The sequence below is a fragment of the Pristiophorus japonicus genome, chromosome 24 (genome assembly GCF_044704955.1).
Source record: "Pristiophorus japonicus isolate sPriJap1 chromosome 24, sPriJap1.hap1, whole genome shotgun sequence".
NCBI classification, from domain to species: Eukaryota; Metazoa; Chordata; class Chondrichthyes; family Pristiophoridae; genus Pristiophorus; species Pristiophorus japonicus.
The window spans coordinates 17,739,865-17,752,296 of record NC_092000.1 but is presented as its reverse complement, the minus strand read 5'-3'; the positions used below and the strand labels follow the sequence as shown (position 1 = coordinate 17,752,296).

Below are 12,432 nucleotides of genomic sequence, written 5' to 3'. Positions count from 1 at the left end.
GCCATTTATATAGCAAAAGTCAACATGAGAGAGAGACCGCCATTGCTAATACAATGGCACTTTCATCCTGTGATGAAACATTAAGTTATTTCCCCCTCTTCCCAAAGTGTAAAATTTAGTGATTTGGTAATATTTTAAAACTTGCAATAAACTATATTGATTGCTGCAGATATTCTCGACACGTTGCAGAAAGGGGTTCAAAGATTATTATACTCAAAACTGCCAAATGACTAGCCTCAGATTTTGCAATATTGCCACCAGCACAAGAGTAGCGTTAAAATGCACCGTTGCTTCTGAAGAGGCTTTTCTGACGAGACCAATCAATGAGAGTCTGAAGAGGTGGGACCTGCAGACCTGGTCCCTGCACCAGGTAGTAAATGCACGGAGCTAAACATGTCAGAAGGCCTCAGGCTCCATCCCTATGGGTTAGCTCAACGCAATAAGAGGAGTCATTGGAGCGTTATCTATAAATCTCCTGGGAGGACAGACGCACCAACATCAGCGTCCTTGGCCAGGCCAACATCCCCAGCATTGAAGCACTGACCGCACTTGATCAGCTCCGCATGCCGGACAAGACTCCCAAATCAAGCGCTCTACTCGGAACTCCTTCACAGCAAACGAGCCAAAGGTGGGCAGAGAAAACATTACAAGGACACCCTCAAAGCCTCCTGATAAAGTGCAACATCCCCACTGACACCTGGGAGTCCCTGGCCAAAGTGGAGGAAGTGCATTTGGGAGGGCGCTGAGCACCTCAAAGTCTCAACGCCGAGAACATACAAAAAAGCTTAGGGAGCGGAAAGAGCGTGCGGCAAACTAGTCCCACCCACCCCTTCCCTCAACGACTATCTGCCCCACCTGTGACAGAGTCTGTGGTTCTTGTATTGGACTGTTCAGCCATCTAAGAACTCATTTTAAGAGTGAAAGCAAGTCCTCCTCGATTCCGATGATAATTGGACTCTACGTGTTAAGAAAACACAAAATTAGCTGAAGTTCCTGATTTTAGTCACTATCCACTGCTGCAAACAATGGGTGACAGTAGGATTGGACTTCAGTATAGAGCACTCATAAGATGAAATAGCATTAAGATACTGACTGTCGAAGTTGACAAACAAAGAATGGACCTGGACAAGGCCACTTTTTGGAGAAAAAAAAGAATGGGTACCTATAGGACTAGAGAGGAGAAATGCCAGCAAAATAAAAAGACTGGTGCAAGTGCTACAGAACAAGGAAGGTTGATTGGGGGAACGGGGGGGGGGGGGGGGGGGGGGGGGGGAGAAAGAGACATGGATGGAAAAAGGAGGCAGGGAAGAAATTGAGCGTGAGGAGATGCAAGGAAGTGACGAGACAAGGGTAAACAGGCATGGTGCTGTGTAGAAGAGAGATGGGACCAAGTAGGCTATGGGGCACTGGGTGGGTGGGTAGGAGAGAGGATGAACGTACAGTCTATGAGGAAGATGTGGGACTGGGAAAGCAGACATGCAAGATGTTGGAGAGAGTACAAACTTCCTCATAAATCTGTGTTTCTCTACCCTGGATCCCTGCTCCCTCATTGTAGCCCTGTGCTGATCCCCTGCCATCGACAGTTTGAAACACGTCACTTTCAATAATGCTGCATCAGCTTAGATTAACTCTTCCACTGCTGAAGTGGGGCTTGGATCCAGAGACTGATTCGTGTATGCAACCAAATTGACAATGCCACAGTAGATCATCTGGTTGAAGGACCCCTTTCCAAATCGATTTGTAATCATGGACCCCCATTTAAATTATGATAGTTTTTTTAAAAAACATCAGCATCTCCCTGACAATGGAGGCAGCTCGAGCCTTGAGCTATTACAGGTCCTATCAAGGGGACAAAATCAGAAATAAAAATACAATTATGACATTATAAGGATGGAGGACAGTGATTGGTTCTTCCAGATTAAATGAATCACTGGATCGGGAATGAATCTTAAAAACAGCTACAAACTGATTTAATTTTATTCAATTGCTGAGTTTCTCATTTTAACTTAATTTATAATTATGCTATTATTTAATTTTGTTTAATTATAATTCATCTTTATTACTGATTTTACTATTGTATACTCCTTATCCTATTATTTACAATGTAATTTGAATTTATTTTTTTCAGCTTTTTTTCGCCTGTGTCTATCTGCGTGCGCATTTTGGCTGCCGCTTCGGACCTGAGCCTTTAACCTCTTTTCACACTTCCTTCTCACGCTTTTTCTCTCTTTCCTTCAATGGTCAATATCTAATGTGTTGTAAAATTGTTGTGAAGTACCTTGGGACGTTTTACTATGTTAAAGGCGCTATATAATTAAAAGTAGTTATTATTATTACAGCTGTATCTCTCCAGTCCAGCACCCGTGGGACCTGACCAGAGCCAGACCAGAGAATTTTCCGGACCACGGGTGGTCACGCCGACCCGAGCGTTGTCAGCAGTACCCTAGACTACTGACAATGCTGTTGACAACGACCCGACCGCATTCTGCGCATGAGTAGCATTTCTCAGGCCCAGCGTTGGCGCCTTAGTCAGCCGCCGCGCTCTTCGCTCCCTCTCCGCACCAACCCGACCTTGGAGGGAACACCGGAGGCAGCGGGGAGAAGAGGAGACGGCAGCCCCAGGACACAGCGATCTGCTACTCCCATGTGGGGAATGATGCCAGACCAGGGATGTTGCCGGACCAAAGAGCCCCAGACTGGAAAGGTACCACCTATACTGTACAATACTTGTATGAAAATGCTGCATGTAAAGAGTGTTTTAATAATGCTTTAAAGTAAACAGGTATTTACTGATAGGGTATGCCTGCTTTTCAATGCAGTCTGTATCCTTGGTGCAATGTTTGAAATTTATTTAAAGTTGTGCCTGTTCACTTTCCTACCATCAACCACCTCAGAACCGGTTATGGTCAATGCTGCCACCTTCTCCATAGGTGGAAGATTAAAGCATCCCCATCATGCAACTGTGCAACCCCTAATCAGACCCTGGAGCACCTTAGTGAGCACTGTCCTCCGAGGAAATTTGCAGGCAGCCTACAAGACATCCATCCACACTATTACACCGGAAGCTTTGGCCTGGATATCTGACTTAGATATTGACATTTGATTTGCTTTGTTACTACCATATGAAAGATGACGACGACTTTCCGACTTGTTACATTAATTTTAAGTACTGTCCTACAAACCCTTTATTTAAAAAACAATTTTAAATTAACAAAAGCCTCAATTTTAATTCAATGCTAAAGAGATAAAGAAGTGAAATTAAAAAGATGAAAAAACAACACTCCCAAAATAGACAGCTGCATGAGCGATTGGGATGGTCTGCTTCATAACCATCCGCCGACATCCACAGCAAACAAACTTGTTCTTTTCACGGGTCAGGGCGTTGCCAGCGGAACAAGTCTCTGCATTTCCAACTCTCAGCCAGTCTGCACCCTGCCGACTCTAGCCAGTGACACGCAAATCCAAACTCTCCTCTCCCACTCCCTCCCTCCCAAACTCAACATCCGGCATCAGGCCCCAGATCTCCAACAGCCCCGCTCCCTCCACTGCACAACTTTGCCAGAGCCTTCCGGCACACAAAAGTCAGCGCTGCTACTGTAATGGAATTTCAGCTCGATTCAGCCCAGCGGTGGTTTCAACTTGCCGATATCAATGATCCAAGATTATCCCACACAAGTGATTCAGGAAAAGTTTGCGTAACGGATAAAAACATTCCAGCAGAGCGCACAAAACCAGGAGACTTACGGTGAATAATGGCGATTCACCCTTGGTTTAATACAACCGAGTGGTTTGCTCGGCATTTAGGTCAATTAATTTTGAACCGTATTGGTGCGAGACTAAAGTCACAGGTAGCGCAGACCAGTTGCGGTTTCCTTTCTTAAATCATCTTTACGATAATCTGACAGCGCGTGGTCACGGATACTGATACTAGCTTTTTAAGTTCCTAACCTTTTTTTTAAAAAAACGAACTGAAAAACCATAACTACTGGACCATGTACCCAGACACATTATGATTCAATATTCACAAAGGTGCCCCAATCATTGTTTTTGTCTGGTTTAGTATTCTAAAATTGATTTTGTGCACAAGTTACATTTTAATGGGCAAAAAATCAGTTTTAAACAAAAGCACCAGTAACATAGAAATTTACAGCATAGAAGGAAGCCATTTCGGCCCATCGTGTCCACGCCGGCCGACAAAGAGCCATGTGGCATTTGGTCAGCAGCCCTAAAGGTTACATATAAACTTATGAACAATGACGGAAAGGTAAAGAGCACCCAGCCCACCAGTCCGCCTCACACAACTGCGACACCCCTTATACTGAAACATTCTACACTCCACCCCAACCGGAGCCGTGTGATCTCCTGGAAGAGGCAAAAACTAGATAAAAACCAGGCCAATTTAGGGAGAAAAAGTCTAGGAAAATTCCTCTCCGACCCATCCAGGTGATCGAAACTAGTCCAGGAGATCACCCTGGCCATATTATATTCCCTGCTGTACTTACCATTATATCTGCGCCATCCAACAAAAGGTCATCCAGTCTAATCCCAATTACCAGCTCCAGGTCCGTAACCCTGCAGGTTACTGCACTTTGAAGTGCCCATCCAACCATCTCTTAAAAGTGGTGAGGTTTCTGCATCCACCACTCTTCCAGGCAGTGAGTTCCAGATCCCCACACCCTCTGCATAAAGAAGCACCCCCCCCCCTCAAATCTCCTCCAAACCTTCTACCAATCACCTTAAAACTATGCCCCTCCACCAATGGAAATAGACCCTTACTATTCACCATGTCCAGGACCCTCAATATTTTGTACACCTCAAATGAGGTCTCCTCTCAACCTCCTCTGTTCCAATGAGAACAAGCCCAACCTATCCAATCTGTCCTCATAACTAAGATTCTCCTGGTACTTCAGCCAATTTGTTTAAAAACCCTTCAGGGTTAACAGCTTACAGTTACAACCAAGTAAGCTTTTCCTCATTTATAAACCAAACAAAGCAATAATCTAATGGACCCGTTCAATGAAGTGGAAATGCATTATACAACCATGACTCAAGTGCATGAGTCACAGTGCTGGTTGAATCATGTGAGTAAATTGCATGCGGTTTACACACCCTGGCTAATCGAAAAATAGGCAAAGTCAAGAAAAAGGCAGCTGTAACATGCATTTCCACTGGATATGAGCAGCTCATTAAACTCTATCTGCTCACACAGCTATGCTGTTTGGTATCTGAATATTAATCATGTTCATTACTCATTGAGATTCACAATCTGACTGTGGCTTAATCACCACGTGGCAATGCCACATTTATACTGACATAGGAGTACAATGGGGGAGGGGGTGCTAACGCAAAATGTAACGGGAAGAAACAACGCAGCCAAAAGCAAATCCACCACAATGGTTTCGTCCTGCTTTGCAGTTTTAACCACTCCTGCCTCAAAAGCAGTCGTCTTCTCTTTTTGAAAATCAGCCATAGGAAATTTGAAAGAATGAGACTAAAATTCTATGATGAGCGCATGCACAGAGATTTTTCACCTCAATGTTCCACCCTGAAGCGGAAAGGGCAAAATTTAACAGTATGAATTCAGCATGAGGGCTGCTGTGTTGATATTTTACCACAAATGAGAACCCAAGTTTCCATTATTTTTGTGATGGTTTGCCTTGTATAAATCACTACAAACAAGGTGTCAGACAAGACCGAGTAGATCATTAATTTCACCCATCTCATTTGCACGTAATGGTGGAGAATTTGAAATATTGGGAAATTAAAAGGTAGAAAGAACGAATCCAACCAGTGATGCAACACATCAAATATAAATCTACCAACACAAAATGTTTGGAATTCTCTCCTCCCCATTTTAAATAAAACAAACCAATTTTGGCCATCTACTGGAGAGCCTGGTGTGTAAGCAATCAGAACAAGGAAACATTGCAGAGGGTTTGGAAACTGGCATGTCTGGGAGCATTAGACAAAAAGGGCTCTGGCTTGGCCTTGATGCCAGGTTCGGCGATGTCCTGCGGTCAGAAAGACTGCATGGTTGGCTCACATGAAGGATAGCCACTTGGGCAAAGGACGGGGAAAAATACCACAAGATCCGATGAAACTGTAGGCTACCAAGAATTTGTTTCTCGAGGGGAGTGGAGGGAAGAAAATTGGCTAAAAACATGGAAAAACAAGAAAATCTATTACAGAATACAATCTTTTTCTCCCAGTCCTACTGCTAAAATCAGCATTGTATGCACGCCAGTGCTCAAATCAAGGAGAGAGGTAGCAACATCCTCAGTGGACCCTAGAATGCTCCTCTAAAAGACAACAGGGAGGGTGTGGAGGAGGGGGGTAATGAAGCAAGTGAGAATGCATTCTCCCAACGGATTTTCCCTGCCGTAGGGAAATCATTTTGCTTTTAAATGATTCCGCTTACATCTGGATACTCAAGAGCCCTCTTCCTTATGTAGCACAACAAATCAGCCCGTTAGTTCACAATTATTCAATTTTCTGGGTCAATTACTGTGGATTTCCCAACTTCACCATGTGCATCTCCAACCAGTGTTACAGCACGAGGGAGAAATGCGCCAAAGGATAGGCTGATGGGGTTAGATAGAGGGATGGGAGGAGGCTCGTGTGGAGCATGGACTTATTGGGCAGAATGGCCTGTTTCTGTGCTGTAAATACTTTGCAACCACAACCCAATGTTAAACTGCACTTTGCACTCGAGTATGATAATACCAAGAACACATGCAATTGGTGCAAAATAACTGCATATCCGATACATTTAAGCTTGCAAACAAATCTTTGCCCTCCAAGGTAAATTAGTGAGATTCTTTGCATCGAACACCCAGCACAGTAGCAGACCCAACATTTGCTGGCACAGATCCCATAATATATGTCAGTAGGGCAATTGGTGAATACGATATTTGTTTCACAGATCTCCACTCCCAATATACCCAATTCGACAGCTGCTGCTCGCAGGGAGAAAGCTGCTCAGAACAGCCGTCTCAACTAATTACTTGGCAGAGATCCAGCACCAGATAACTAATTCTGACCCAGGGTGGTATTCTTCAGCAATGAAAACAACGTAAATTTGGAGATTTACGCAGGGCTAAAATTTCGCAGAAGAGAGCAGAGAAAATGTTCAATTTTTTTCATCTCTGTACTAGCAGATGCATGCCGGTCAAGATAGAGGGGCAGATGTTGCATGGGCTTCGACGATGGGATGAAATCCACAAAAAGAAAGTCCAAGCATAACATGCGCTGCAGTTCACATTTAGGGCTGCACCAATTAAAACAGATAAACCCCAAACTTCAACTAAACAATTTGTCGTCTTGGGCAGAATTGCTCAAAGTATCAATGCTCAGCACCATCCAGTGGTTGGACATGGGCCCATTTTTACCCTCCCCCTCAGTTAAGTTCCCCGTCTCAGCCATGTTGTTGCCAAGTGAAGCCAGCCAATGTGCCCCTCGCCCCATTCGCAACAAAAAAAAGTGGAGAATCGGTCACAAATTTTCAATCCTGCACATCCTAGTCAGCAGTTCAGAGCCACTCTGGCTGATGCTGCAGTTATTACACGAGCCAGAAAAATGGAAAACTGGTCTTGGGAGAGTACCACAGAAAGCAGAACACACGCATTGTTTATTCTCTTCAGGACTTCCTGACCCCATAATACAGGCTGTTGAGTGATGTACAGAAATTTTGGCATATAAACCGGCCATTCAGCCCTCCTTACTGAATTTGGACTGATTTTACAGTTCCATGTACTTGCTTCCTTTCCAAACTAAACAGAAAGTCACCTTATCCATTATCTTCCTTAATCTCGAGCAGAAAAACACATCATTTCTTTTCATTGCACTCACTAGGCAGAGGAAGGAACAAACTTGTATCATATATTGCAACGGGTCTCAAATTTTCCAAATGATTTCACAACACAGAAATTAGATCAAAGGCCAATTAAAATTTCCTTTCGGTGATACTGGTTGAGGAAGGAATACGAGCCAGGATACCACTCTGCTTTATCTTGCACCAACATATACAGCATTATTGTAGAGCCTAAAAATAGAGAGTAATTACTGATGCTAAACTATGAGAAATTCTCAAATATTGCTCCTATTTTTAGCCGATTTCTAACAGATAGCTAGAATCTCCCCACATTGACCAAGAGGCACAGGTACTAGATCAGCATAGTAGGTAAAATTACTAAGAATTTTACAGCACAGAAACCTGCCATTCGACCCAGAAGGTCTATGCCGGTGTTTATGCTCCACACAAGCGTCCTCCCACCTTACTTCATCGCACCCATCAACATATCTTCTATTCTATTCTTCATGTACTTATCTATTTTCCCCTTAAAAGGCATCTATGCTCTTCCCCTCATCACAGGGGAAAAATGCAAAATTACAGCAACACAGCTGTAAAGGCACCAGATGTCAATGTAACAGCCAGCCACAATAAAAATAAAAACCATATACCAAAACCAGAATTCTGAGCTACTGGTAAACTACACAAGGCTCATTTCACTTCACTCATTATCTCTGCTCAATGCAAATTGAGCCATAGAAATTGTATATCAAACCAACAATGTACACACTATGGGCCCAAGTTTCCACGATAAAAAACGGGCGCCCCTCCGAGCTGGGCGCCCGTTTTTCGCGCCTAAAAAAAAATGCGCTATTCTCGAGCACCCTGCAGCTCCTTGTCTGCCTGGCGCGGTGCCCAGGGGGGCGGAGCCTACACTCGCGCCGATTTTGTAAGTGGGAGGGGGCGGGTACCATTTAAATTAGTTTTTTTCCTGCCGGCAACGCTGCGCGTGTGCGTTGGAGCGTTCGCGCATGCGCAGTGTGAAGGAAACATTGGCACTCGGCCATTTTTGTAGTTCTTTGTAGCTGTTTAATTTTTGAACATTTTTTAATAAAAGCACATTGCCATCAGCACTGAGGCTTCTTGCAGCCTTCTCACTGTCTCCTCCCCCCCCCCTCCCTCCCGCTCTGCGGGAACGAACGGCTGTCTCCTCCTCCTTCCCCCCCCCCCACCTCCCGCTCCGCGGGAATGAACGGCTGTTTCCTTCCCCACCCCCCCCCGCGGGAACGAACGGCTGCAGAATTCTCCGTGGCTGAAGCACTTTCACACAGGTAGGAAGATGGTTTATTTAATCTTTTCTTATAAATGTTTATTCAGGTTGGATTTATTTGTATAATATTTGTCGAAGTATAAATAAGGATTTATTATAGAATTTAATGACTTCCCTTTCCCCCCCCCACCTCGTTCTGGACGCCTAATTTGTAACCTGCACCTGATTTTTTAATGTGTAGAACAGGTTTTTTCAGTTCTACAAAAATCTTCACTTGCTCCATTCTAACTTAGTTTGGAGTACGTTTTCACTGTGGAAACTTTGAAATCAGGCGTCAGTGGCTGGACACGCCCCCTTTTGAAGAAAAAATTCTGTTCCAAAGTAGAACTGTTCTACCTGACTAGAACTGCAGAAAAAAAAATGTGGAGAATTGCGATTTCTAAGATGGTCCGTTTTCCACCAGTTGCTCCTAAAAATCAGGCGCAAATCATGTGGAAACTTGGGCCCTATGAGAGAAATTGAGATAATAAAAAAGAGGCACCTAGGCACACAAGTGAAGCCTTAAGTTGAACTAAATCTTGTTTTTACATATACACATCCAGTGTCCTACCTAATAGCCACAAATAGACAGGTACCAGAACAGATGTTCAGGAAACTAGAAATATTAATTAACAAGTCACAGTTCCAATTGACCACAGGGTGGGGCGTGAAGAATTAAATTTGTGAGCCATCATTCTTCGCATGCCTCCCAAAATAGCTTTTCCCATTACAGGGTGTAACCTAAAATATTCAGGTTTCAGATAGCAAATAATAATAATGGGGGATTTCGTGGTACCTGTATATGGTGGGATTTCCTAGAATCCAAACACAAAACTGTCTCCAATCTGGCGTAACTCAGAAGCAATTAGGAGTGTTCTCTTAAAAGTGAAGATTAGAAGGATCCCTACCCTGTATCTGGTATGTCTCCCCCATCTGATCTCACACTGAAGAGCCACAAGTGTATTTTACTCATTCACCAGTGTTGCCGTACTTGAAGATCACATAACTCCTGCTGTCTTGTGCAATTAACCCATCAATATCAGCATTTCCCAACTCAAGTCCACTATTCAAACTTATCACATTAACTATGATGCACATATTAATGGAGTACTGGCTGAATCCTGAGACTTCAACCTCTGAAAAATGACAATGGCGGGGGAACAAAAAAAACACAACAGCCTGCATACACACAAACCTAAAAAGGACAAGGGCAGCAGGCGCATGGGAACACCATCATCTCCAAGTTTCCCTCCAAGTCACACATCATCCTGACTTGGAAATATATCGCCGCTCCTTCATTGTCGCTGGGTCAAAATCCTGGAACTCCCTCGCTAACAGAACTAGGGGAGCATCTTCACCACACGGACTGCAGCGGTTCAAGAAGATGGCTCACCACCACATTCTCAAGGGCAATTAGGGATGGCCAATAAATGCCCACATCCCAGGAACAAATTTTAAAAAAACAGCATGACTCCATATATACACATACATCAAGATCCCAAAGCTCAAAATACAAGAACTCTGATAGGAAAAATTAAATGTTCCACACAAGTACTCCCTCTCCACTTTATTGATTAAAACAAGTGCAATTGATTCATGTGAATTTAATCTGATTGTTCGAAGTGGAACTCGAGCCACGAAGGTAAGTGCTTTCGTCATGAATCACAGTTAACAGTTAGAATTAGAAAGAGTTTGTACGGAGGATGCAGTTGGTGAGAATTGCAGGAATCAATGAATGGCCTGTGATGTTGGAAAGAGTGAGAGCAGAACACGGTTGCGGGTGCCACTGTGATGAATGATTGGCCTACACTCTGCATTGATGCTGAAGAGACTGAAGTGGGGAATAACAGGACTAACTGGTTTCAGTCAACCCGGGGAGAAGGGGGCACAGGAGCAGGAAGAGCAAAGACTAAGGCACAGATAGAGAAAGAGAATATAGAGAGAAATAAAACACAAACACAGTAACAAAGCAGAGATTGGAGGCTGCTAAATTTTTAGCTAGGGTTGTTGGAATCGAGCTCTTCTCATTTTCAGATTTATGCGATGGTGCATAGTTGGCTTTCTCCCATCTTCCCTGAAACTGGAAATCTTGAAAGCCTTAGCTCCTTTAGGTTTCTTGGCCTGGAGAAAAGGTGAAGACCGATTCCTGACACTGCAAAGAGGCTTCTCTAGAATTGGTCAAAATCAACTAAGTGGAGGAAGCAGTGTTTTCTAGTCCTCTGGGCCCAGGGACTTCAAAGAGCTGAAGTCTAAGTAAGTGTACATCAAAGCGAAGAGCGGCAGGGACTCCTAGACTAGATCAAAAAACTCGCTGAGCACATTCATTCCGCAGGCTATATCTTGGAACACCCCTATCCTAGGAAACAGCATCCAAGAGAGATGCATAATATGGAACAGTGCGCGACACCTCACTAAGTATTGTGGTAGCACGATCACTTCTCTTCAATGCTGTAAAAGATGTTGTGAGCTGAAACTAGGCGCCTGATGTGTACTGATTTGAACTATCCAAGAGCATGAGAGCCAGCCTGCCAAGGAGCATTTTGTCGCTGTTTCTGGTCCTGCAGCCTCAAAGGAAAATACGTCTTCAAACAGTTCATCAGAGAACAGATACTTCTTTGAACAAAATCATTGCATGACTTCACCTACACACTTCAAAAAAAGGTTTACCAAATGGACATTTTCCCACTTACTTGGCAGCAGCCATTAGCTGCTTTGGAGAGATCGTTAGTTGACACTTGATCACCAGATGACGTCACGGTGCTTTCTATTGCTGGCTGAAATACAGGAGGGCTTTTTTTTTAAAATTGGGTTTCATAAGAATACAATTTTATCAGTGATTAATTTATCCATTGATGGACACCCTGTAGCCTACTTAAAAAGGAAAAAATTAGGAGATTTCTGTTTTCCAGTAAGCACGTCATCTTGGTGACAAAATGCTAACCATCTCTCTAAAACAGAGAATGGCTGCCAGCAAAGTAGAAAATATCCAACTATAAAATTTACAGTGAAACTCTGAAAACTAAACAGGCGCAATATTCTGCAACATTAACCATATTAGATAATGAACACACATTTTACTTTAAAGCTGAATTATGATCTAATTACTAGAGTATTCAATTGTTTCAAACACCAAAATAACGAGCAGGCTATGAAAGGATTTCAACACAATCAGGCCAATTTGCCTAGATGCCCCTTCGTATAACTATGAGAACCAAACCTGGCTGCGCCACAAGTGGTACTGTACTGTACCAGTCACTGCGTACAGGATGGTGACCAATACAATAAATATGCAAAAGTATGAGCCCTTGTGCATCCATTTTAACGACTATTATTT

General features: G+C 43.5%; 1 protein-coding gene across 9 annotated transcripts in view; it reads right to left on the bottom strand.

Annotated features, from left to right (window-relative positions):
• brd4 (bromodomain containing 4) overlaps positions 1-12,432 on the bottom strand; it is a 194,293-nt gene that overhangs the window by 131,328 nt on the left and 50,533 nt on the right. For 3 of the 9 annotated variants that reach the window (XM_070867329.1, XM_070867327.1, XM_070867328.1), the window contains exon 2: positions 11,789-11,872. The exons of the other annotated variants lie outside the window; for them this stretch is intronic. In XM_070867329.1, coding sequence (XP_070723430.1) covers positions 11,789-11,802 — 14 coding nt within the window. In that variant the 5' untranslated portion in view covers positions 11,803-11,872. The remainder of the gene's footprint in view (positions 1-11,788; positions 11,873-12,432) is intronic. 9 annotated transcript variants of the gene reach the window in all.